General features: G+C 52.9%; 1 protein-coding gene across 1 annotated transcript in view; it reads left to right on the top strand.

Annotated features, from left to right (window-relative positions):
• The window catches only part of LOC102443185 (protein Daple-like), a 33,719-nt gene extending 13,986 nt beyond the window's left edge, over positions 1 to 19,733 (top strand). The window contains exons 9-17 of the mRNA XM_006107618.1: positions 5,039 to 5,176; positions 6,496 to 6,906; positions 7,435 to 7,649; positions 10,548 to 10,691; positions 13,095 to 13,191; positions 13,402 to 13,491; positions 14,971 to 15,116; positions 17,731 to 17,820; positions 19,535 to 19,733. Coding sequence (XP_006107680.1) covers positions 5,039 to 5,176; positions 6,496 to 6,906; positions 7,435 to 7,649; positions 10,548 to 10,691; positions 13,095 to 13,191; positions 13,402 to 13,491; positions 14,971 to 15,116; positions 17,731 to 17,820; positions 19,535 to 19,733 — 1,530 coding nt within the window. The remainder of the gene's footprint in view (positions 1 to 5,038; positions 5,177 to 6,495; positions 6,907 to 7,434; positions 7,650 to 10,547; positions 10,692 to 13,094; positions 13,192 to 13,401; positions 13,492 to 14,970; positions 15,117 to 17,730; positions 17,821 to 19,534) is intronic.
• The last annotated feature ends 6,261 nt before the right edge of the window (positions 19,734 to 25,994 follow it).

Here is a 25,994-nt window from a genome sequence, read left to right as displayed (position 1 = left end):
GTCGAGGGCATGAGGAGGAAGAGATGGCTGGACGGCATGGCCTTTCTGGACAAACCAGGTCTTCCCAGTAGCGCAGTAGAACAGAGATCTGGGAGGACAGACAGGCTCACCAGCCAGGTTCATCCTACAGTCACCAGGACCCCATTCACATGGCAAGAAGGGCCCTGAGAGGCTAGCGACGGCCTCCCTGTGCAGGTCATTCTGGGTCAGAGGGCCTCAGTCCATGTAGCCACCACGGGTGACACAGCTGCGTCGTGGGCTCTGAGCACACCGTGACGGGTGCCCGGATTCCGGTGGAGGGACGCGCAAGGGCACTCCTGCTTGCTGACCACCTGGCAGGACTGGTGCTTTCAGGTGTCTGGGTGTCTGTCCCGACCAGCCCAGGGGTCCTGCCAGCGTCATTTGCTGAGTCTGCCCCAGCAATGGCAGAGACATGGGCTGCAGACCAGAGACCTGGGTCCCGCTGGTCATGGCTCTGCTGGAACTTCATCTCTGGGTGAGGCTTGGGACAGCCCCTCCTCCTGTGAAGTGGTTTCTCCAGGCCTCTCGTGGGATGTTCAAGGTTCAGTGACTCATGCTTCTCCTCCTTTGAGGATCCGTGTGCCTCGAAGCAGAGCAGCTGCCAAGCAGTGTGTCCTCTCCCTGGGGGCCGGGAGGAAGCCCCTCCTCATGCTGCGTCTCTCTGTGCAGCGCAGCTCAGGGAAAGCCACCAGAAAGTCTGGGTTTTAGATTCATGTGGGCCGGGCACAGGGTATGTCTCTGTAACCGGCAGCCCGACCTCGGCTGAGATAGAAAGGCTTGACCTTTAGAAAGATGAGAACCTCCAATGGGGCGGGTCCCCAGGTGTGAGCTGCAGAGGCCTGCGCTGTAGCCTCTGGCCCAGCTCCCGGCAGGGATGAGAGATGACCCCTGACACTTCTCCTGCCCTCGGGGTCCACTCTGGTCCCTCCTCCACACACACAGCTGCCGCCTCCCCACATGACTCCTTAGCCCTGTCTCTCGGGTCCCATCCCCTGCTTCCTCTCCATCAGTTCCTTGTAGGACTCCGGGCAGTCCTGCCACAGCCCTTGGGAGGCCTGTCTTGGCTCCGAGCCCCTGGTGGGAGGGAGGGGCTCCCTGTCCTGCTCAGCCTGCTCGGGGCTTGGCTGCATCACATGTCCTCCCTCATGTTGGATTGATGGTGCATCTGGGCCATCAGCTAAAAACCACAGGGGACATGGCCTGACATTGACCTCCCTGGAGCCAGGACAGGCCCAGCCTTGGACACGTCCAGACAACATGGCCCTCTGGGAGGTGTCTGAGAAGGAGAGACAAGGGTCAGCCAGGACAGGTGGCCCAGAGTCCCAGGCCCCCCGGTGCCAGCTTGGCTCTCCCACCACCCAGTGTCGCCCAGGCTGTAGGCTCCCTTTGGTCTGTGTAAACCTTAGTTCCCGAAGTTCATGTCCTTCCCTGTAACTCACGACCCTTCTGTGGACCTTAGAGAGGGTGTGTCCCCCACCCTCACTTTGCACTGACACCTAAGAGTTCATTCCTTCAGGCAGGAGTCCTGGTTTTGAGAGGAAGAGGGGCAGCACTTTGGGGCCTATCGTGGGAACACAAGAGCAGCACAGGGACTGATGGGCAGGCCCCTGGCATCCGTGTTCTCTGGGGAGTTGGAGCCTCCACAGGAGCCCTCGGCCCAACCCTGGTGCTTTGAGGAGGATGGAAACCCATCTCGGCCTAGTGAGCTCTCCCTAGGGGAAGGGAGGGCCTTCATGGAAGGACAGGAGTGAGGGCTCCAGTTCCACCGCAAAAAGAAGCAGAGAAGATGAGGGTGTCCAGCAGGGGTGTCCAGCCAGGGGGGGGGGGTGCGTGTGGACAGGGGGCAGTCACATCTTCAGACCAGAAGCAGCCACACCAGATATGCAAAGGTTGGACATAACATTCCTTTCACTGGGACAGATGGGGCGGCAGGGGAGAAGGATTAACAGTAAGACGGGGAGGGGGGAACAAGGCGGGAGGCATGGGCCACAAACCCCAGGCTCCATCTGAGAGAGCAGGCCTGGGGTCGGACCGCTGCCCTGCGTTCGCTTTGCCACATCCTCACTGTGGGCCTCTGAGCAGATCACTGGACTCCCTGGGCTGGTGCCCTTCTCTGAATGAGGGTGAGTGACAGCTGTGCAGGGCCTTCCTCCTCAGGGCCGGCTCCAGAGCAGGCGCTGCCATCAGGGCAGATGCCTGCTTCCTGCTGAGCCCAGACCTGGTGCTAGGAAGTGGGGCAGTGATAAGGAAGGAGAAGAAAGATGTTCTCACTTGTGAGAAAGACTCAGACACGTGGCACCTTGCAGCGCCTTTTGCTGTTGGCCCTGGCTGGTGGGGCTGCCCAGTCCTCGGGTCCCCATGTTGGGGCAGGGGGCTGGGTGTGCCCACAGGGTGCTGTGAGGGCACGGATATGAGCCCCACTGTGCCTGACCCTCCCCCTCATGGGGAAGAAGCTGCCTGCCTGCTGCTTCTGAGGAGTCTGGAGACTGTGCCCAGACCTGTGAGATAAAGGCAGGGCGGCCTCGGCCCAGGAGAAGTAGGCAGAGCTGGCATTAGAGCAGCGACCTTTCTGGGAGTTTGTAAACCTGCCTGTGCCAGGCCGCTCCCAGCCAGGTGAATGGAGCCGGCTCTTGGTCCTGCTGCTCACTGGGTCGCTGGTGTCTGAAGGTCCTGCCCCCAGTGGTTCTAGTCGGTGGCCAGAGGTCTGGGGTGTTTAATGATCTGAGAGCCGGATCATGGGCTCCTCTCTTTTAGCTTTAGAGCCTTCAACCCAAACGAGCATCAGGGTCCCAAGTCCAAATGCAGGCTCTTGGGCCCCAGCCCAGACTGACCTTGTCAGAAGCTCTGAGGGTGGGAGGGGCCTGGCACTCTCAGGAGGGGTCAGCTCTTGTTGTACCTGCCACCTGCCAGGTGTGAGCTGAGCACATCACCCTGACAGAAGCTGGCGCCCATGCCTGCTGCTTGCTGGCCCTGTCAGTTACGGAAATGCACTCATGGTCACATTGTTAGCAGGGAGCCACACTCTCCCCCTCCCAGGTGGTCATGAGTTTGGTGTCAGTGGGAAGGGACAGCACCATGGGCCTCGCCTGGGAGTCGCACCTCAGGGCCCACCCTGAGTCTGAATCTGGGTCCATCACGGTGTTCAGGTGTCAGGCACAGAGTGTGAGACCTGCGGGTCCAGGCAGCTCATGTTCAGGGAGTGGGCACTGGTGTATTCCGCAGAAGAGCTCCGTGACGGGCCGCTGATTGGGCTTTGTCCAGGCAGGACGGAGAGGGTCTGGCCTGGGCAGCAGTGGGGTGTGGAGGGGGAGCCACATGGGGAACGAGGACAGGCCTTGGTGGTCCATTTACTTGGAGGGGAGAGGAGGGAGAGAGATGGCAGAGGACCCCTCAGAGCAGCTGGATGAATAGGAATGTCACCAACTGGGTGAAGTCCCGGTAGGACATCCAGTGGTGGCTGCTGGCCCCAGGAATGTGGCCTGACCCTCAGGACAGTAGTGGACACGGCCTAAGATGGAAGCATTGAGAGTGAGCAGTGGAAAGCTGGGAGGGAAGCTGACCGATTGGTGTCCATGGCCTTTGTCTCTACCATGAGCTGGAAGTACACACCATGGGCTGAGAGGTGATGGTCTGGGTGTGGGGAGCTCACTGTGCAACTAGGCCTGACCTGGGCAGCGGCTCAGGGATGCCACCCAGGAGCCAGGCTTCTCCCTTCCTGCTCTGCAGTCTTGGCAGTGGCTGAAGTACTTCCCCAAGAAGTGGGACGGAAGGTTTTCCCTTGTTAAAAGGTCTGATAAAGTGTTCCCTGGGGCTGACAGGTTTTGGGTTTGCTTTAAAACACAGTTCACTCCCTGAAACGGACTTTTGCATGGGCTCGGTCTTTGGCTCTGCAGATTGAAGACTTGCGAGTTCAGATGGAAAGAGAAAAGCAGACCAACCAGGATCTGGAGATCCTCAGTGAGGAGCTGATGGAGGAGAGAGAACAGCTGCTCTGTGACATAGAGACCCTGAAGGCTGAGAGAGCCCAGGAGGTAGGCCCTCCAGTGCCCATGCCTCCTCTGGCACCCCTGCCTGCAAGACGGAGAGTCCAGGATCATAGGATGTCCTGGGAATCCAGCAGTGATTCCCAGGTTACCAGTTTCCTTATCAGCTGCAGTCAGACCAGCAATTACAGCCACCGAAAGGGGGCGAAGGCAGGGACAGTTATTGCCCCCAGGGACACTGGCAATCTTGTTTTTGATTGTCATGACTTGGGGGAGGAGAGGGGAGGTGCTCCTGACTGTGGTGGGGAGAGGCCAGGATGCTGAAAATGTCCTGCTGCACACGGGACAGCCTGCAGGACAAAGAAACATCCCACTTCAAATGTCCAGCATCACTGAGAACCCTGGCAAACCTCCAGGGTTGATCCACCTCACAGTAAAACAAGCCCCAGGGTAGGCCTCCCAGTGCTGGGTCAGGGGCTCAGGGACGCCACCCAGGTCCCAGGCTTCTCCCTTCCTGTTCTGCAGTAAATCAGAAGAAGCCTTAATCAATAAGCCAAATTTATTTGGAGTCCTATTCATTTTCGCTAGCCCTAGCGGGCCCAGAGGAACTCTTGCTTCTCAAATTCTGGAGCCCAATATGGTGGAAGTCTTTTCAATTTATATTTTTTTTCAGCTCTTTGTTTTCCAAATTTAGAATGAGACTTCAGGACCTTCTGAGAAAAAGTCCTGTTTGCTCGGACAGGGCCATGAGACCATATCTCAAGGCCTGGCCAGGTGCCAGCACTGACAACTCTGTCTGGGGCAGAGTTTATGTCCTCTCTGGAGTGGGGAGTAGTCTTATTTCCCTATTATTTAAGCAAGCAAACGTTTACAGAGTAGCAGCGTTAAAGTTTTAAACAGCAGTTTTTACCCAAGATGGAGGTTACTATACTTCAAAAAGTGATCTGTGGGGCTCACAGGTTTTGGGTTTGCTTTAAAACACAGTTCACTCCCTGAAACGGACTTTTGCATGAGCTGGGTCTTTGGCTCTACAGATTGAAGACTTGCGAGTCCAGATGGAAAGAGAAAAGCAGACCAACCAGGATCTGGAGACTCTCTGTGAGGAGCTGATGGAGGAGAGAGAACAGCTGCTCTGTGACATAGAGACCCTGAAGGCTGAGAGAGCCCAGGAGGTAGGCCCTCCAGCGCCCATGCCTCTCCTGACACCCCTGCCTGCAAGAGGGAGAGTCCAGGATCATAGGATATCCTGGGAATCCAGCAGTGATTCCCGGGTTACCAGTTTCCTTGTCAGCTGCAGTCAGACCAGCAATTCCAGCCACAGCAGGGCGCGGGTGGGGGGGGGGGGCAGATATTGCCCCCAGGGACACTGGCAAACTTGTTTTTGATTGTCATGACTTGGGGGAGGAGAGGGGAGGTGCTCCTGGCTGTGGTGGGAGAGGCCAGGATGCTGCTAAATGTCCTGCAGCACATGGGACAGCCCGCAGGACAAAGATCCCCCTTCAAATGTCCAGCTTCACGCTCAGAGCCCTGGAGAACCTCCAGGATTAATCTACCCCCACAATACAGCAAGCCCTAGGGTAGGCAGCCCAGTGCTGGGGCAGTGGCTCAGGGACATCACCCAGAAACCAGGCTTCTCTCTTCCTGCTCTGCCAGTCTGGGCCGTGGCTGTTGTACCTCGTCAAGAAGTGGGCAGGAAGAATGTGGAGGGTGAAGAGACAGAGGGAAGGCCTCCTGGGATCCTCTGTGGACATCTCATTGGCCACACCTGACACATGACTAACCCTAGCTGCAAGGGAGGCTGGGTATCAGGTACTTGAGTTCTTCAGCCTCAATAGAGCAAAAAAGGGGGCTTGGGGTGGTGCTGTGTATACATAAGAGACATGCATCCACCCTCCCCTGATACACCTTCCAGTCTAGCAGGTTGAATGATAGGTGACAAGCCAGGTGTCTTCAGATCTGTGCTATTGAGGGAATATACGTGGGTCCAGGGAGAGTCTTATTAGGTGCAGGACATTTAGAATCGTGGTGCAGGGCTTCCCTGCGGTGCAGTCAATTACACTGAGCCCTGGATGATGAGAAGGAGCCAGAGAAGCTGGAGGCTGGGGGTGGAGGCAGGTGAGCATTCACAGCAAAGGGAAGATCATGTGCAATGCCTGCAGGGGGGAGTGGTGTGAGGAGCGGCCACAGGGGTGGGCAGTCAGCTCTCGGGCCACTGTGGACCAGGGTAAAAAGCAAAAGGAAATCACTTTCATTGTTTTAAGAGAAGATGCGGTTTCTGTTTCTAAGTCATCTGGCTTCTGTGAAAGTGTTTAGACTTGAACTGTCTGGGTGGGGATCTCCATGCCCTTCACCTTGTGTCCATATCAGGCCTTTGGGAAACGTTAGGACGTCCTTTGGGTCCATGATGAGATGAACATTCCAGGCATACACTTTGGGCTCCCAGTTTGGACCGAAATCACGTCTGTGTCCTTTCCATTGTGTTTTCCTGCAGATCAAGGATCTTGAACAAGTGGTGCTTTCGCTACGGGAGAGTTCACAGGCCAGCAGTGAGGCCTGCTTGCAGGACATCGAGAATGAGAACAAAGTCCTCCACCAGACAGTGATGGAGACCAGCAGCAGAGTCAGCAAGCTGGAGTGGGAGCGGCAGCAGCTGCACCAGGATCTGGAGCAGGTGAAGGAGCAGGCGGCACGGGTGCAGGAGCTGGAGCAGGAGCTGCATCGGCTGCAGGAGGAAAATGAGAAGCTGGCCATGGAGGTCAGCACCCTGACAACGGCCCCCGAAAGGGTCCACACCCTGGAGCGGGAAAGCCAGGACCTGTTGCTGGAGAACCAGAGGCTGCAGACGTCTCTGGACACCCTGCAGCCCGAGGGTCTGGAGCGGGACAAGCAGCTGGACACCAGGGTAATTCTGGCCTCAGAATGAGTTAGGACGGATTCCTCCCTGTTCAACTCTCTGGTGGTTTGAATGCGGTTGGATGGATGTTGTGAAAATATTGGTTAATTGTGTTGGTATTGCTGTTCAGGTTCTCTATGTCCTTACTGAATTTCCATGCACTTTTCAAAGTACTCAGAGAGGGTACCCAAGGAGGTTATCCAGAGAAAGGACATAAATTGCTCAAGAAAAGTCACATGTGTAGACAGGGGCCCAGGACTAAGCTTAGGCCCATGTGACAGTCTGTTTCTGCCCTGGGCCTTCCCAGAGCAGTTCCTTGAGTGCAGGTAGAACTGTCCTCAGCACGGCTGGGTTTTGCCAGTCCTGAGGGTCCTGCTATTTTTGTGTCAAAACTTGACCTTCTCTTGGCCCTTCCCTGTGTGGGAGGATGTGGGGATCCAGGGATCCGGAGTTTGTGGTCCCCCTGGGCCTGAACCTGGTGAGGCATCATCCCCTTCTCCCTCCTGGAAGGTGGAAAATTCCACTCTGTGTCCCCAGAGCGCCTCGCTCACTGCGCTCATAGAGAAGAACACTCAGCTCCAGCACCAGCAGCTGGCGGCAGCCCACGAGGCCCTGCAGCGGGAACACGCGTGCCTGGGCGCGCTCCATGAGCACCTGTCTGGGGAACATGAGGCCCTCATGGATGAGTACAGCCGCCAGAAGACACTGCTGCGACGGACCCTGGAGCTGGAGAGCAAGGTGCTCAGTGACAGGTGGGTGCCTGCGGCTGGGGGGTGACTGACGGGCTCCCCGGGCTCCTGTCCCCCCTTCACTCTGGTCCCTCATGTTTCCTCTGTCCCGCTGCTTCACAGTGAAGAGAAGTAAATCCACCATCTCCCTCAGCGATGTGGAGTTGGTGCGGCTGGAGACTGAGGGGCAGGAGGGTCCCCCAGGGGAGAAGGGTGTGCCCACTAATCCCGGCTCAGGGAAACCAGGTGTCAGCATTGGGGACCCAGCTCCCCTGGGCATTCCTACCCCCTCTTCCTTTTCTCTCCAAACCAAGGACAAGGACGGGAAGTCACCACAGCGGCCAATGTTCAGGGGCGTGCCTTACCGAGGTCCCCAGGCCTTTTCCCTGTCCATGACTCAAAGTCTGGGCTTCTGAATTTCTTTTTTTACTTTTAATTTTGGAAACTTTTGAATATATGGACGTGTACAGAATAGTATAGTGAAAACCCCGTGTTCCCATCACCTGCAGCAGCATTACCAATCCTCTGCCATTCTCATGTCACCTTTACCTCTGACTCTTCATACATCTTTTTTTTTTTTAAGTAAAATTGATGTACCTTAAATGCATAAATCTTAACTTTGGGCTTTTGCCAAATCAGGGCATTGTGTGCATGTAGTCAGCCAACTTCGGCTGAGCTCCTGCCCGGCAGATCCCTGATTTCAGTGGACCCGGGAGTTGCAGCGGGACCCAGAGCCTGGGGGAAGTGAGATGTACAGAGAACTCCAAGGTGGGGGGGAGAGAGTGGGAGAGATGCGATAAAGAGAGGCTCTCCCACACTTGGAGCAGCGCAGGAGGGAGCTGTCCACTTTCTGTGCTTGTGAGTTGTCCCTGCTGAGTACTTCCCTTGCCTCTGTCTCAGCAGATGCCAGGCAAAGGCTGGGACTTCCCTGGGAGCAGCTGAGGTGCAGGGATTTGGCATCACAGGGTCCAGGAGGGCGCTGAGCCTGCAGAGCCTGTGGAGGGCGCCTGCTGCTGCATGAACTTGGGAGCAATGATGTTCATTTACGCACTCACCCAGTGCTGCCTGTGGACTCTCTCCAGAGCCTTCCACCCCTTTCTCCACCCAGATTCCCTTCCTTTGGGGGTGCTGAGACGTCTGCTCCTATCAGACTCTCATTCCTTCCCACCAGAATGAGTATCTTCTGCCTCGTGGCATCTCCTTCTCTGCCTCCTCCGCACCCATCCTGTGTTCACGAGACACTTAGTGAGCACCCACTGGGCCCATGGTGCTGTCTAACGTGGTGGGAATGCACCCAGCTGACTACTGATGGGAGCCTCCCGTGGTGCCCACCCCGCACCAGGCGCTGCGGGCCTTACCCTCAATGCCCTATGATAACCGTGTGGATATATTCTTATGTCTGTTCACATGGGAAGGTTTGTGCAGGTGGCATTTGACTGCTCTGAGGGAGGAGTTCATTGTTCTGCCTATGACTCCTTGCTTGATGGACCTACTGTGTGACTCAATGGTTTTTGCTGGTTGGACAGATAGCTGGAGGCCCTTGGTGTGTCTGCAGCATGGCTGCAAGTTGAAGGTGGAGGTACCTGGAACACAGGCCTGGGGCTCTGTATTCATTTCACCTGACACTTGACTGGGACACTCACTCCTTTGTTCCCCTGGTGCACATGTACTGGGTGTCCAGCCTCGTACCCAGGATTCAGTGGGAAGTAGGACTCACAGTTTCTGCCCTGCCGGAGGGTCGTTACTAATGGTTGCGATATGCTTGATCCTGTGCTTTTCCAAGACACAACAGGGAAGCAGGAGGTGGGGACCCTAATGGTCCATAGCCCTGTTTCTCAAACCTGGATGAGAAAGATCGCCGCCCTGAAAGCCCAGCAGAGCCCCCACCCCCACCTTCCACATCCCACGTCCTGTCCTGGCAGTCTCCACCCATGGCTAAAGGCCACACAAAGGAACGTTTGTCTTCCCACAGCCACCTGAGCAGGTGTCTGAGTTTGAGTACCCACAGGTCTTGGCTCCAGGCAGAGGTTACAAGTACAGCTGATATGGGGTCAGGGGAGGAGGGGCGGGTATGGAGGGCTGAGGGCAGGGGCTGAAACCATGGAACCTGGGTGGTCTCTGTCAGCCTTTCTCTGGGTGTGGACACCTCAAGAAGGGGGTCTGGAAAGGGATTTGCCTGCCTGGGGAAGATTGGAAGGTGATGACTCAGCCTCCACCTTGGACCTGGGGGGCCCCCCGAGTCACCCTGAACAGGGAAGGTTCCTGCAGGAGGAGGAACAGCCTGGGGCTGGTCAGGGGCTCCCTCTTGTGCTCTGCTGCCCTCCAGAGAGGCTGTGCAGGACCCTCTGCAGACTGAGACAGGAAGGAAATAAAAGCCCGAGCTGAGGGGAGGCTGTGGGAGAGCGAGGGCAAAGGATGGACTGGGGTTGCCTTGAGGAGCAGGGTGTGCAGCTGCCCCTGGTGACTGCTTGGGCCCCACCAGGCAAGCCTCTGGCCCCCAAGCTGCCTGGCTCAGAGCAGGAAGAGTTGTGTTCCTGAGCTGGGGCGGAGGGCTCACCCAGGACCCGGTGAGGGGGATCAACTGTTATGGGCGGTGGAATTCCCCTGTATGTGTTGTGGGTTCTTTGAGAAGCGTGTGGAGTTCAGAAAACAGTGGTTTTGTTCCCAGTGGGATGAAGGAGGGAGGCTGTTTTGACAGGGTCTGGAAGGGACCATGGAGACACCTTGGGTGGGAGGAGGGGTACTTGGCTCCTGGGCTGAAGGAGACCACCCCGAGCTGGCCCAGTGTCTGTTCCTTCTCTCCGTCCAGCCCCGTCCCCTGCCCATCCCCCTCTCCCTCAGCTCTGCAGAGAAAAGCTGCTCACCCTGGCTTTGAGGTCTCCCTGGGTGCCCATTCCTAGTGGGTGTGTTTTCCTTCAACAGATACAAGGACCAGCTCCAACATAAGGTGGCGCTGGAGCAGCTGGGGATGCTCTTGACCACCGAGCGGGAGGCTCTGCAGCAGGAGCAGAGGACGAGCACCATGGCCACCAAGGAGAACCAGAGGCTGCAGGGAGAGCTGGACAGGTAACCGCCAGGCCCCCTGCAGCACCTCTGCCTGGATGTCAGTCTGACCCACTCACTCAGCACCCGCTGAGCTGAGCTCAAGTGAGACCCCTGGTGATGGTGCATTTTTACCAACCCTGCCCTGGTAGCAGCTGGTGGTAACAAGGTAAAGGGGACTCCAGCTGGTGGCTGGAAGGAAGGACTTGGCAGCTGGGATGGGGCATTGTCTAGGTTTGGACAACCTCCCCTCCCACAGTTATGATGCTGATGACTGTCTGGCAGGGGCACCTGCATCCTCTAACACCAGCAATCCTGTGAGGGAGGGAGGCTCGGTCCTCAGCATTCACACATTCCCATTTGTGAATTCACCTCCTGGATGAACTGTACTGGTGACCCCCAAATCAGTGCCTGTGGCCTGTCATGGACGTGCCCAGAGTGGGAGATACTGGAGTCGCCTGATGTGCACATTTGCAGCTGAGGTTGAACAAGGCCTTTGACCCCAGCCTTTTTTCAGCTCTCACCTACCATCCTCCCCTTCATGGGCCATTGAGTGCCATGGTATTCATTTTTGTGCGTTTTGGTGATGATTTCGCTGTTTGAAATGGCTCCCAAATGGAGTGCTGAAGTGCTGTCTAGTGTTCCCAAGCGCTGGGCCTTACGGGGAATGTATGAGTGACACTCAAGGGTCATTTGGACCCAGGAATGGTGCTGTTGGCTCTGAGTGTATTACAGGAGGCGTCTTTGTGTCTTGATCAGCTGACACAATGTGACCAGAGACTCCCAAGAACCGGTGGGAACAGGTTCAGTATTCACATTATACTGCGAATCATGATAATTGATTGAGCTATTGTTATTCTTTAAAAAAACCAGAGCAACAGAGGAGAAAACAGGCTCAGGGAGATTAAACAACTTGTTCAAGGTCAATGCTCCTAGTTAATGGCACAGGCAGGATTCAAATCCAGGTCTTGCCTCAGCCCAGAGGCTTGACCACATGAAGCCTTCCTTCCCATAGCCCTGATTTAACATGTGCTGTGGGGCTGTAAACTCAGCTGCCTGCAGTGGCCGGGCAGGTCCAGCAGGTGGGGAAGGAGAGTCAGCGATAGACCAGGCCCTGGTGGAGAATACACCCCAGTTAGAGGCTGTCAGTTGGGAGGCAGGTCAGGCTGCCAGGTCACCCTTCTTTATGCTTTTTTTTTTTTTTCTGAGAAGAAGATATCTGAATGTTGATGGAAACTTAAAATTTTGGAATGCTGGTACAATAATTATTTTTTTGTTGTGTTTGTTTTTCAAAAATATCTGCTTTGTTTGGGCAGGACAGAGGACCAGGAGCAGTGGTTCTCAACCTTCCTAATGCCATGATCCTTTAATACAGTTCCTCATGTTGTGGTGACCCCAATTCCATTGTTACAAATTGAACATAATTAAAGCATAGTGATTAATCACAAAAACAATATGTAATTATATCGGGTGTCCCAAAATTCACGCAAGATATGCAACTCAATTCAATTGCAAATCTTGCGTGAATTTTGGGACACGCTATATGAGTGTTTCTGATGATATTAGGCGACCCCTGTGAAAGGGTCCCGACCCACAGGTAGAGAACCTCTGAGTGGGAGGACCTGGAAACATGTCTGAAGCCAGGGGCCCTTAAACCTAAACCGGCAAGTACTTACAGAACCACAACAGAGAATCTTTTTATCTTGTTCTGTTTCCTTTCTTTATGTTATTTTATTTTTTTAGTGGCCTTTATTGGAGAGACTTGAAATAATAAAACCACACACACTTTAATATGAAATAAAATAGAATAAAATAAGTAAATGTTAAAAATTTTTAAAAAGCTGTGTGGGCCAAATTTCACACACCTGTGTTCAAAGTGAGTCCAAGAGCCTCTGGTCATATGAGCTTTTTGGTATAAATCTTCCCCAGGAATCCCAGTCTGGTAATGATTAGGATGATGATAATTTCAATGGATTTAGGTAACACTCCAGAATCTCCTATTTTATTTACCTCAGTAGTTGAAATTAGAAAGGGGTTTAATTTTGGGGAGAAGAGCTGGATATAGACATAGAGTCTTAGAGCAGAAATGTTCTGATTCAGTGTTTAAGTGTCTCAATCAAAGAACTCTTTTTCTAAGTAGGCAGATGTGCCAAAGCCTCACATAGAAAGGACTTTTACAGGGATGCTCTGTTGTAATGGTGTCCTAGCCTGCCTGTCCTTCTCCCCCAACACCCAGTGGGGCAGCTGGGGTAGCCTCCTAGAACCCCAGTGAACACAGTTTGAAAACCGCTGATTTTGTTCAACCCTTCATTAACACATGAAAAAAACTGAGGGCCAGAGAGGTTGCTGTTTTGATTAAGGTTGCACAACTGGGACAGAGCCTGGGAGTGTGCCTCAGCCCTTGGCCCTGTGTCTCTCCACCCCCAGGGCCAATTCCCTGCACCAGCAGCTGAAGAGGGAGCAGGAGGAGCTGCAGACGCACAGCAAGAAGCTGCAGACCTCCCTGAGTGACACCCAGCTGCAGGTGAACTGCTGGCAGGCCCAGTGCGACTGGCTGAGGAAGGAGCAGGAAGAGCTGCAGATCTACAACAACGAGCTGCAGACCTCCCTTAATGAAATGCAGCTGGAGAAGAACCGCTGGCAGGCCCGGTATAAGGGGCTGAAGGGGCAGCAGGAGGAGCTGCAGGTGCACAGCAAGAAGCTGCAGACCTCCCTCAACGACACGCTGCTGGAGGTGAACTGCTGGCAGGACCAGTGCAACTGGCTGAGGGAGGAGCTCCAGAGCAGGGACATCTCGCTGACCGAGCTGGGCAACCACTGCCAGGTGAGGCCAGACCTGGAGCCCCCAAGACCCTGAGTGGGCCTGTTCCCTGGGCTGACGCCTTGGGCTCCACCAGGTGGGAATGGGTCCTCATTGGCATCTCTGCTCAAAGGGTGTGTGTGAATGTCACACAGAGGCAGAGAGGAAGCCAGAGGCAGTTGACTGGGATGAACACCAGGACTGGCAGGGGTGTGCTACAGAACACTTTTCACCTGATCTTTGCTTTTTGCAGGGTCGGGGAGGTGCATGGAAACAGCCAAGTACCGTTGTATCTCCGTCCTCTCGGCTGAGCACTATGCTCTCTGTGTCATCTCATTTAATTCTCACAATGATCTTGTGAGCTGGGGTTCCCATTCTTGTCCCTCTGAAGTAGCGGGTTGGAATCCCGTTTGTCTGAAGCCAAAGCTTGGGACTTCCTGCTACACCAACCGCGATGATATTTTAGAGCAGGAGCTGGCCAGCCTCAGCCCAAAATTCAGGTCCAGCTTCACGCCTGTTTGTGTATGGCTGAGAACCAAGAATAGCTTTCACAGTTTTTAATGGCTGGGGAAAATCAAAAGCAGGATAATATTTGGGGGCAAGTGAAAGTGACATGAAATTTAAATGTTGGTGTCCATGAGTTAAGATTTTTGGTTTTGTTTATTTTTTAAACACAGACACACCCATGCGTGTGCATTGTTTCTCTGGCTCCTTTCCTGCTGTAATAACAGAGTTGAACAGTTGCAACAGGACCACTGTCGGCCTGGAAAGCCTAACATATTTAGTACCTCGTTCTTTACCGGAAAGCGTGCCAACCCTGCCTAGAGCAGAGACGTGCAATAGGAATATAATGCAGGCCACTACATGTAACACTCAGCTTTCTAGTAGCCATATTCAAAAAGTAAAAGGAATCAGGTGAGATTAATTTAAGGGTCTATTTTATTTAACCCTTATATCTAAAATATCACATGTAACCCCTAAAGCTTATTAATGAGATTTTTTTATAATATGTTTTTACTGACTTTTTGAGAGAAACATCCATCAGTTGCCTCCTGCATGGCTTCTACTTGGGAATGGAGCCAGCAACCCAGGCATGTGCCTTCATCAGGAACTACACTGGTGATTTCTTGGTGCATGGGATGATACTCAACCAAGCCACAAGCACCAGGCAGCTTATTAATGAGATATTTTACATTATTTTTGAATCATTATTAAGTCCTCAGAACCTATTATATATTTTGCACTTATGGCTCAGCTCAGACTGGCTGCATTTTCAGTGCTAAGCGGCCACACATGGCCTGTGGCTGCCTGATTGGATGGTGCAGTGACAGAAGGCTTGGCCATCCCCATGGCATTGGCCATATTGGTCATGCCAGCTGACGTAGATAATACCAAAATGGCCATCTTTGTGCACGTGGCCTTTTTCAACTTTTGGAAGTAGATTCCCAGCAGTGGAATCACAGGAGCGTGTGGTGTTTGAAACATTGTCCATCTGTGTTTTAGCTGCTCTCCCACCTCAAGGGCAACTTGGAAGGAGAAAACCGTCACCTGCAGAGCCAAAACCAAAGATTGAAAGAGCAGAACCAGAGGCTTCTCCAGGAGGACGTGGAGAACAAGGACCAGCACCAGGAGCACCAGCGGCAGTACGTGTGAGGGGTGTGGGCTGATGGACGCCCGTCAACAGAGGGGTCGTGGCTTCCAGCTCCGTGACTAGACCGCGCCATTCTGGGCAGCAGAGAACCCTTGGGCACATTGGTGTCCCAGGCAAGGGGACAGACCATCTTACCAGCACATCCTTCTCGTTTTCCCGGGAAGGGAATGGTTCCAGATTTCTGCAAATAAGGGTGGTTGGCTTTGTTGGCTTTTCAGAGACACTTCCCCCTGCCAGACGCTTCTTAATCTGCTTTTGGGATCCAGTTCACTTTGAAAAATACAATAGTGATAAAGAGAAGTTCCTAGGGAAGGACTTCAGATCACAGGCTGAGCCCTTTCTGTGTCGGTTTTTCCCTTAATGGGTTGCAGAGTGGGTTGTTGGTGCACAGTGGCTGTCCTCCCTCTGCCCACATTGCCTTTGCTGACAGGCCTCGCCCTGCGAGATACACAGAACCAGTTACCTGGTCTCCAGGAACCAATAGGGTTGATGGGATGAGAGCAGAGCTGTGTGCACACAGACAGATGTTGAGGAGCTTCCTGGAAATGGAAGGAAGCGTGGTGGTGGGAGTTGGAGTTCTGCTGCTGACATGGATGGGGAGAAGGCTAGCCAGTGTGTGTGGGGAACTGGCGGGGGGGGGGGGCGGGTGCGGGGGGAACGTGAAGGTGGAGCTTCGCATTTTCTGGTTGCAGGGAAGGTGCAGGGAGTGGCAGGAGGGGAGCTGGAGGAGGCAGCGCTCAGCCATGGAAGACTGCCATACCTGGCAAATGAGTGGGATTCACTGGGAAGTGGGTGATTAAGGATGCTGGTGTACAAGGCCTTGGAAGCTGCCAGAAATGAGGGCAGGAGGAAGAGCCTTGGTGCTGGAAACCTTGTGGTTTTGAAGTCAAGTCATCTGAGACGCATCTTGTGGGTTCTCGGTGCTGTGCTGCTGGGACTGTCCTTCCTTGTGATCGGGAATGGCTGGCCAGTGTGGGACAGAGGGACATGGACACAGTGACCACTGGGTACTGTCCCAGCTCCCCGGGGTGATGCTGCTGTTCACTGTTCTCCCGGATTCGTCTGCTCATCTACAGGGGGCTCAACATCTACCAAGGATGGTTGACATGGGAAACCGCACTGTACTTTTTGGGTAGAAGTGAGAGTTTGTAGCCTGAAGTGGGCTCTCTATAATGCAGCTGCTAAAAATTACCAGCAGAGGTTGGACAGGTGCAAACTAGAAGAGTGGGGACCTGGTACCCTGGGGATGATCTGATGAGGGTTTTGCATTAGAAAGTGTCTGCAGGAGGCCAGGGAGTGGGCAGGCTTCCTGAGCCTGCTCCAAGCAGAGTCATCCCCAGCCCTGGGATAGCTGGGCCATGAGTTTGCGGGGCTGGGGGACGGCTGTGGGAACAGAATAACACAGACTAGAAGAACAGAGGCCGAGCCGAGGGTGCTGGGAGCAGAGCAGGTCTGTGGCCAGGGACCCAGTAGTTTGCAAATGATCACTTCTCACGGGTGCTCACTATGCGGTGAACTCACGGAAAAGCCCTCATAATAGGAGGGGCCTGGGCACCTTCTTGACTGAAGGAGCCTGAGCAGCTCTCTGGATGCCGAGGACTCATTTTCAAGCAGGGGAAAGCCGGGGTCTGAGCTGTCAAGGCCACATGGGTGAAGAGAGGCAGGAACAGGACAGGAGGCAGCATCCCAGTGGGGGGAGCTGTATAGCGAGCACTGCGTGCATGGCTCCTAGACAGACAACAGGACAGCATGCCATGTCTTCTGCTTCAGGAAAGCCAGGCCCCCTCTTCCAGGAGCGGGGGTGCCCTCTGGCAGCCCAAGGTTTAAGAGGCTCCTTTGTGTTTTTTTAAAAATGTGAACTGACTTCCCACATTTAGAAATTAAAAGATGTTGCTTCAGAGCCGGGGCTTCTAGTTCCTTTGGGAAAAGCAGTCAGAAGCTCCGCCACATGGAGAGCGGCCCTCCATTTGCAGGCCCCGAGTTAGGTCCCAGGTGGCACCAAGCGCTCAGCCTTGCTGCAGCCCCCACTCCTCCCTCAGGTCCTCCCAGGCCACTTTGCTCCTTATCTTCTCTGTCTGGCTCCCAAAAGGCTTTGAGTTTGCTTCACTAGAAGTGTTAGCAGAAGCCCAACATTGGAGTGGGTCCAGGTTGGAGGGATGACTTTGCTAAACTGACCTTTTTAACCTGATGCCTGTCTAACTCAGCGAGGGCAGACCCCTCCCACCACTAAAGCTATCGTTGGACTGCACCTGCAGGAGCTAGCCTAGCCCGTGCTTCTGACCCGAGTGCCCAGCGTCCTGAGCTGACCTGGCCGGGAACCCTCGGGGTTTCCCAGCTTGAGTGTCAGATGGTTCGGGGTCTCTCTCCTGAGGTGACGCACAGCCTGACCCTAGGTGTTTAGCCTTCTCCTCGATGTGTTAGGCTCCTGGACCCATGTCACATGCTTCCATCCCCATATTCCCAACTCAGGGGTCATGGTGGTCATGAGCACCATGATGTCTGAGTCCCAGAAACACACTGGCTCCTTCTGGGCCAGGTCCTAGGTGGGGTGTTAAGTCAATTTATGTCTTTTATTTTAAAAACAGACTGTTTTTCTCTCTCTCCTCTGTTAGAGACAAATTAAATGCCTTACAGAGACAAAATGAAACACTGGAAGAAAAAAGCATAGCTCAGCGCAAGTTCCATGATCCAGCGCCAAAGAAGTGAGTTGATTTAAGTGTCAGTAGCTTACACACAGGACAGAAAGTTTGCTTTTTCATGAGCTGGGGAAGCTGTAGCATCTAGAGCAGTGGCCAGTTTGTTGGGCCCGTACCTTCTGCTGTATGGCAGGTCCCTGTGTGCAGGTCCCTCCCAGCAGGGAACGAATTTAGAGTTTCTTTCAGTCCCGCCCTCAGTACTCAGGGTTATCCTATGAGGGATGGTGAATGCCAGCTGGCCAGGAGTCTGTTTAAGGGCAGAGAGTCTGTGCTTTTAGAGCCACTAAAGCAGGTGTATCAGCATTTGTCTTAAGTTTGCGGGACTTAGAAAACCAGGTTTCTGTTTTGGGAAGGAAGCTTGGGTCAGATGCCTGGACCAGCACCCCTGTCTTCAAGCACAGGAAACTTTTGTTCTGCCCTCCATTCCTCTGGGTTCACTGGACCTGACCCCAGTCCAGGGCAAGTTCACAAACACATTCCCTTCCCCAGAGAGCAGCAGCCCCGGTGGTGGGCCGATTTGGCCCCTAAGACTGCTGGCCTCCATCCAGCGGGGCTCCCCCTGGGCCCAGGCCTGAGCCCAGGAGCTGAGCCTTCCCATTGTCCTGTCCCAGCCCAGCCTTGAGGTTAAATCACCATGAATCCAGCAGGGCCAATATGTAGAAATCACAGAACCACAGAATTTCAGAACCTCTGACTGACCCTCCTGTGGACAGGGAAATTGAGGCACCGATGAGGAAATTGAGTGGCTTGTGTAAGCACAGTGCTGTTTCGTGGCAGAGTAAGCACAGTGCTGTTTCGTGGCAGAGCCAGGACCAGAACACAGCTATGGTCCCTGTTACATTAGAATGCTTCATTTCCTGTTAGCTGGAATGAATTACCTTTTACATTCACAGTTTTCATTTATTTACTTACTTTTCTAATCCTCACCTGAGGATATTTTTCCCATTGATTTTTAGAGAGAGTAGAAGGGAGGGAGGGAGGTGACAGCCATGGGGGAGAGAGAGAGAGAGAGAGAGAGAGAGAGAGAGAGAGAGAGAGAGAGATGAGAGCGACCCATCAATTGGTTTCCATCTGCACACACCTCGACCGGGGCCGGGGATTGAACCTGCAAACCAGGTATGTGCCCTTGACGGGGGATGGAACCCACCACCCTTCAGTGCTCAGGCTGATGCTCCAACCACCGGGTAACTCATCCAGGGCTCACTGTTTTTACTTGAAGGGGCCCACTCTCCTGCCCTCTTCCCCTCACCCAGATTCCTCAGTGCCGGGAGTGGGCAGAATATGCCAGCCTATTTCATGTATTATTAACTCTAGCAGAAAATGAGGAGGTCCCAGTCTCTTTCTGAAAATGGCATTTTGGTGGAATTTTGCCAACCAGCATGATTAGGTTAGTATAGCACCACTTCCTGCACTTGGCACAGTAATCAAGAGCTAAGAGCTGGGTTTGAAGTTCTGTTTTCCCCAGGGGCCAGTGTGGGTTCCTCCACGATGAAGGCTCCTACCACCCCTGGGTCTGTGTGAATTAACTGTACATTGTGTGCCAACTCCTGAGCCCCAGGTGGGGTGAGCGTGGTGGTGGCGAAGAGCATCCGCTTTCTGAACCAGATTAACCACCACCTTTACAGGCTGGTGATGGAAATTCCAGTTCACATAGGGCACCCAGACACCTGCTGGAGGGGCAGTGAGGGTTGGCTGTGTCCTAAAAACCTACCTCTTACAGGAAAAAGCACTGGATTGGAGCCAAATTCTTACTCAAACTCATCAAACTAAAGAAAGGGGGTTCCAGAGAACGACGGAAGTCAACCTCAGAGAGGCCTTCCTGGCCGCTGGAGTCCTCAGACCAGGCCTTGCCCAGTACTTCTCAGCCTCTTCAATGGCAGCTGGAGCCCCTCCAGGCCACCCCATGCTGCTCAAAGTGAACAGAAGAACAAGAGACCTGCAGGGAGCCCAGGGGAAAAGGTAGGAGGGGCTGACCTGTCTGCAGGCGGGAAGTGAAGGGCAGGAACTCAGGTCTCCCTCAGGGACAGGGGAGAACCAAGGAGACTGCCTCTGTGTGCACATGTGTGTGTGTGTGTGTGTGTGTGTGTAGGATGCTGAAGGGAGTGTGCTCCACACATGCACATCTGTCTCCTTAGGAATGTGAACACCCAAGTAGGAAATATAACCCCCAGTCAGTGTTGCTGTACTTTCGTCCCAGAACAATTCAGGTCCTTTAGTATGAGGAGCCTAATGCCTCATAGACACTGTGGTAGGGACTCAAATATACAGAGCTGGTGTCCACACAGTTACTGCAGAGACAAGCTCCACAGCAGAGGATTTTGGGGTTCCCTGTTTCCTCCAGGCCTACAATAGGCCACTTCTGTAGGGAGATCCGCGGTGCATTTCACACGTGAGGACAGCTGCAAGGTCTTCAGCAAGGCCTCCTGAGGCTCTGATCTTCCTGTCACTTTGACAAGCGGGTCTGGTTTTCTTCTCTGACCTGATCTGGCCTTAAGTCCTGCCACCATGGGGAGCACTGCAGCTCATCATTCAGGGTTGTCACATGGAATTGCCAGAGGTTCTGAAGTGGATTCCTAGTTGCATGTGCTGTATGTATTTCATGGAATCTCAGAGGCTGTCAGGACAAGGGTGCTCACATAAGAAGATAAATGGGTTGTGGCAGTGACAATTTTGTCACAATTGTCACCTGGCCCACAGTGACTGTGAGTCAGAATCGAAGCTGCATCCTGATTTCAGAGATGTTAAGGTTTGGGAGAGGGGGTGTTGGGGTCCAGCCCCAGCAGGTCTAGGGGTTCCCAAAGGTGTGGACGAAGTCAGCGAAGAAGGAATGACACGGAGACAGTGTTCAGTTGATCAGCAGCCTAGCCAGGTTCTCTAGTCACGTTTTCCAGCCAGGTTCTGTCCAGGTTCTCTAGTCAGGTTCTCCAGCCAGGTTCTGTCTTTATTCTCCTGTTACATCTGTATTTATACCAATTGATTTTAATCCTATCCATTCTATACCAAAGGTTTACGATGTTTGTTATCTCCATTCCAAGGTCACTACTCTATTGTTCTGTTAAGCTACAAGGAAGTAACTGAAGGAGATTATCCTAAGTAAAGATTATGTAGCTTAAGCGTGATTGTTCATAGTTAAAGTGGTTAACTACCAGCCAGGCACTTAGTTAAGGGTTTTTACTGATTTATTCCCTTCTGTAGTCCTGTTAATCCCTAACTCCAGGGAAAAATCCCCACCTGGAGAAACAACCTTTCTTGGAGAGGTGACCTTGGTTAAAAACATAGCGCTAAGTAGGGGAGCCAACATATTAAAAACAGTATGCCATATAAACCAGGTCCCTTGAAACATATGCTGTGCAGATGGTTCTTCCCTGCAGCGACTATGTCAAGCGGCAATGATGGACCGGCTTCTGGCAAGGGAGAAAGTGCATCCTACTTGCCTTAAACATGGCTGAGTTTTCAATTTACTTTTAAATATCATTTCATACATGACTTACCTATAAACCTGCCAAACATGCACCCTGAGAATTTAAATTTTATGAAGGACACCAGGACTTCCTGAAGACCAGCCCAGGCCTGAGACTCGTGCCCTTTCAGGGGCGGCCGTTACAGCACCAGAGCCTGTGAGAAGCTGCCTCCTGAGTGTGACCTGTGCACATGCCTTCCTGGGTGACATTCACCACTTCAGGACCTCGAAATGCAAAAAAACGAAGTGTGCACACACATCCATACCAGTGTTTAGGGACTTATGCTCGCATTCCCAGTCTTTACAGGAGGTGAATTAGGTCAAATGCTCACATGCAGGGAAATGATAATGAAGCTTATTAACTTTTATCTTGAGGCATCTGTTGGCAAGGATTCTCATGGGGGCTACATAGATTTTTTTACATTCACCACCTTCCTTTGTGTTATTGTCTAAGTTGAGTTAAATAACGATAATCAGCCTAATACAGCTAGAAAAACTTTCAGAGAAAAGATGCTTGACTGCCCTGGCCGGTTTGTCTTAGTGGATAGAGTGTCAGCCCTCAGACTAGAGAGTCCAGGGTTTGATTCTGGTCAAGGACACATGCCTGGGTTGCAGGCTCAATGCCCGGCCCAGTTGAGGTGTGTGGGTGGCACCCAATCGATGTGTCTCTCTCACAAAAATGTTTCTCTCTCTGATTCTGCTCCTCCCTCCCACTCTCCCTGAAAAAAATATCCTCAGGTGAGGATTAATAAAACAAACGAACAACTGTTTGGATTCCTGAGTGAGGAGGTCAGTGGTAGATATTAGGAATGGCAGCCATGTAATGGGGGCTCTTTCTGGGCTCAGCAATCTTTAGCTAGTTTCATACTTTATGTCTCTCCTTTAGTTCCAACTGCCATGTGAAGTGGGCACGATTCCTATCCCCTTTTCAGGGCTGGGAAAGTGAGGCTTGACAAGGTTAAGCACTTTCCCAGAGAATAAGGGGTGGGGCTGGGAACTGAACCCGGGTCTGACAGATTACGGAGCCTGAACTCTTAACCACTGTGAGCACTGCCTGCAGTTAAAGCTGCTTTGGTCCCTGAAGGTGTTGACCAAGCCTGGGGCACCAGCATTGCCTAGTGGGTCCCCTCTCCTGTGGTGTGAGCTGTGGCCACGAGGTGGTGTTGTGGAGAGAGAAATAACAGCAGACCTGCTATGAACTTGAATCCTAAGTCAGAAATCAGGTAAGTCAGTTATGCTCATGTACATGACATGTTCAGGAAGTTAGGCCAATTGTCTGCTCTGATAAGACTCCATAATTTAAAGGTCATGAAGTGTAGGCTTGCAGTAGAGGATGTGTAGGGATCTAAATGGGAATAATTCTTGATGTTGACAGTGTTTTGGTCTGAAAAAGAGGAATTTCAAACTCATCCTTCCATAAGAGGCTGTTTGAGATGCACAAGGACTATTAGTGAGCAGTTCAGGTGGACTGTCCCGTTGCAGCAGCCAGAAGCATACCAGGAAGTGTCCCAAGGTGTTTGAACAGGAGCAGGAGTTAGTTGTGTGTGAGCCAAGTTGTCAGGGAGCTTGTCATTAGGGCGGAGGAGTAAGAAAAACCGGGTCCTAAACTAGTAAACATTCTTATTTAATAGTTAACACATTGACATTGAAAAATAGTCTAAGGCAGCGGCTCCTAGAGCAATATTGAATGTTCCTCACGTGCTAAGTAAAGCCTGGGAACAGGACGCCACTAAATTAATTAAGTGGGGTCAGAGCAGAATGGTTCACCGAGTCCTGATCCTGGTTGTGCTGTGGGTATTGTTTCCAACTCTCCTGGGCAGGACAGGACTCTGATTTCCCAAGAACATTTAGCTAAGGCAGTCATTTGTTATTCATTTCATTTATTTGTTGTTTTGTTTTGTTTTTCCTTCCTCTCTTGGGTTATCCAGGGGATCACAACTTAGCAACTTGGCACAAAAAGAGTCGCTTCTGCAGAAGTGGAACCGAGGACAAGGCCAAGTCTCCATCATCCCGCCCGGCTTTCTGTAAACGCCTGAAGTTCTCCTCTTCCTCTGACATCGCACCTGCTTCTCACTAGCTCCTCCCTTTCTCAGACACTGGGGATTTCTAATCCATCAGTGTCCTCACAATGTACCTGCCTTCATGTCTGAAATTCAAACAAACAAGCAGAAAAACAAAAACAGTAGCTAAAGGCCAGATGACCCTCAGTGGACCCCTCCTCCTGACCCAAATTCCAAGCCAAACTTAAAGCAGCCAACCTGGATTCTGACTTCAAAGGAGACCAGTTGCTCGGCCTCTGGACCTGACTCCAGCCCAGCCCAGTGTTAGGGGAGCCTCAGGGCATCCATGCCTGGTCCCTGAGCCAGGGTGTCAGTGCTACGTGGCCCAGTGCCGCCCCCTCTCTAGCACCTGCAGGCTTGTTGACCTTGCCCCTGTGCAACACAGAAGTCATCAGCGGTCGCTATGCTTCCGAAACTGTGCGGCCCCTGTCAAGTGAGATTTTTTTAAGACTCATTTTTGGGCAGCTAACTTTAAATCTGCTGCCCTTATCTCCACCTTCTGTGTCAAAGCACAGAATCTTGGCTTTTGCGGAGCAGTCCCTTTTTAGATGTCTTCTATGTTTTGAAGAATTGACTGCTCCACTCAGCATCTCAAATAATCAGATCGATGTTGCCCAGCCAGGGTTCAGCCCAAAGTGACGTTTTGGGACCGTGCTGAGGTCCTCTGACATCTTGGATGCTGCTGTGAGGGCAGCAGTGGACAGACAGGTCATCAGCTCACTGTCACCGTCAGCTGGGAGCGCTGGTCCATAGAGGCCTTTAGCTACTGCATTGTTTTCTGTCTTCAGCCATCCTCGTACCATCTCCATGATTTTGCAAAGTCTATTTCACCTGAGTGATACTTACGTACTTTCCCTTGAATTGACTTGCCGTTTCCAATTTATTTTTAAAGGGAAGATTGTTATCAGTACTGTGAGTGGAAAACCACTATCATAAATGCAAGGTCACCGTGAAAGTAAACGGATGACGCTCGCACTGCTCCTGTCAGTTGATGTGGCACTTACTTCCTCGCATGCATCACTCTGATTCCTGGGCTGCAGCGTGCTGGTCCCCCGCCTGCCTGCCCCGCATGCTGTTGGAAACGCTGTCTCTCTGCCCTGGCTGCTGTCTGGCACCTCCACCTCCCCGCTGCTGCTCACACTGACCTCAGGCAGTGGACGCCTGTCAGATTCATCCCACCAGACTTACATCTTGCTGCTCATCAAGGTTATCTTTCAGAATCCAAATTTCCCCTTGATTTCACATTGCAAGGCTTGGGTGCTTAAAACTACCCCATGAGTCCAGACACTGGGTGGCTGAGGGCCATGGGGGACTTGTCCTGGGAGAGTGTGGAGGGACTGGAATCCCCACAGTGGGCATGGCTTTGGGTCGATAGCTCTCAGGCTGTCTGGAGCAGGACACTGTGCAAAACAACCTTGTCCTGATGCTCTGAGGAACTCCAGCCACTTTCATTTTTCACTTGTATTTGGAGAGCCCATCCCCTTTCCTACTAGGAGGTAGTCGAAGGTTTTTCAGGTGTGTTTTTCCTCCCAATGTTGCTGTTTTTATTGGGGTTTTATTTAACTTAGACAAGGGTATATGTTCATAGAAGAAAATTCAGAAATTGCAAAACATGGTAAAAATCATTCTTGCAATCAAAGTCATCATGAGAGATGAAGACTTCTTAAACAGATGACTGTTAGGGTGGCAATGAACTTCTTTCTCAAATCATAAGGGAAGCCCATTGGCAGGGTGCACATCCTGGACCTTGAGGGCCTGGCCCACAGGTCGGGAGTGGTCCTGAGCAGCGACAGGCCAGGTCTTCTTACTAGTGAATCAGGGACTGAGGGACACAGCAGGGGGCCAGTAGTTAACCTGTTGGACTTTTACCTACATTTTGTTGAGCTTCCTGAGCTCACCCTTTATTTTCTCCCGGCTGCTGGGGGCTCACACTGTGAGCCATGGTTAGAGCCAGGGCCGGCCTCCCGGGGCCTCCAGCTCAGGCTTCCGCCAGGGCCCCACCTGAGACCACAGTCTGTGATGCACACAGCCCCGCTTTTGTCCCTGGGCTCCCTGGCCCTGCTGCCTCTACTTCTAGGCCTCAGTGTGATCGCCCCACCTTGGCATGGGATTTACAGCCCCATTTCTCACTGTGCTTCTCTGCCCCAGGCCCTGGGGACCTAATACCAAAGGGAGTGGCCCCACCCAGAGGCAGCCTTGACCGCACTTCAGGAGCTGCCTCCACTGACCCAGCCACCACGCCCAGGCCATCAGAGCTGGGCTCCGGGGCCTGTTCATCCTCAGCCATCAATACAATCCTTCCAGCTCCACCTCTATTTCCCAGCTCCCAGGCCCCACCCACGGTGAGTCACGGGTCCCTCCAGAACCAAGAGGGATGAGCATCTTGGCCCAAGGTCCTTCCCAAAGACCCCGGCTTTCAGGGGAAGGAGGTGCCTCTCAGACTGAGTGGTTGTCAGCAGGTGGATGATGCTGTGGACAGGTTGGTGTCCCACAGGTTCAGAGCTCAACTCCGCCTACAGCTGTGTGACTTTGGGAGGGTAACTCCGCCATCTGGACGGCTGGGCCTGAGCCCTGGGACCCACATCACTGCTCAGGAATTGGTGGCACCAGGCTGCTTCCTTATGGAGGTGAACCAGAGTTTGGGCTAAAATCAGGCAACG

This window comes from Myotis lucifugus, unplaced genomic scaffold (assembly GCF_000147115.1).
Source record: "Myotis lucifugus unplaced genomic scaffold, Myoluc2.0 scaffold_1302, whole genome shotgun sequence".
NCBI lineage: Eukaryota > Metazoa > Chordata > Mammalia > Chiroptera > Vespertilionidae > Myotis > Myotis lucifugus.
This window is presented reverse-complemented; position numbering and strand designations above follow the sequence as displayed.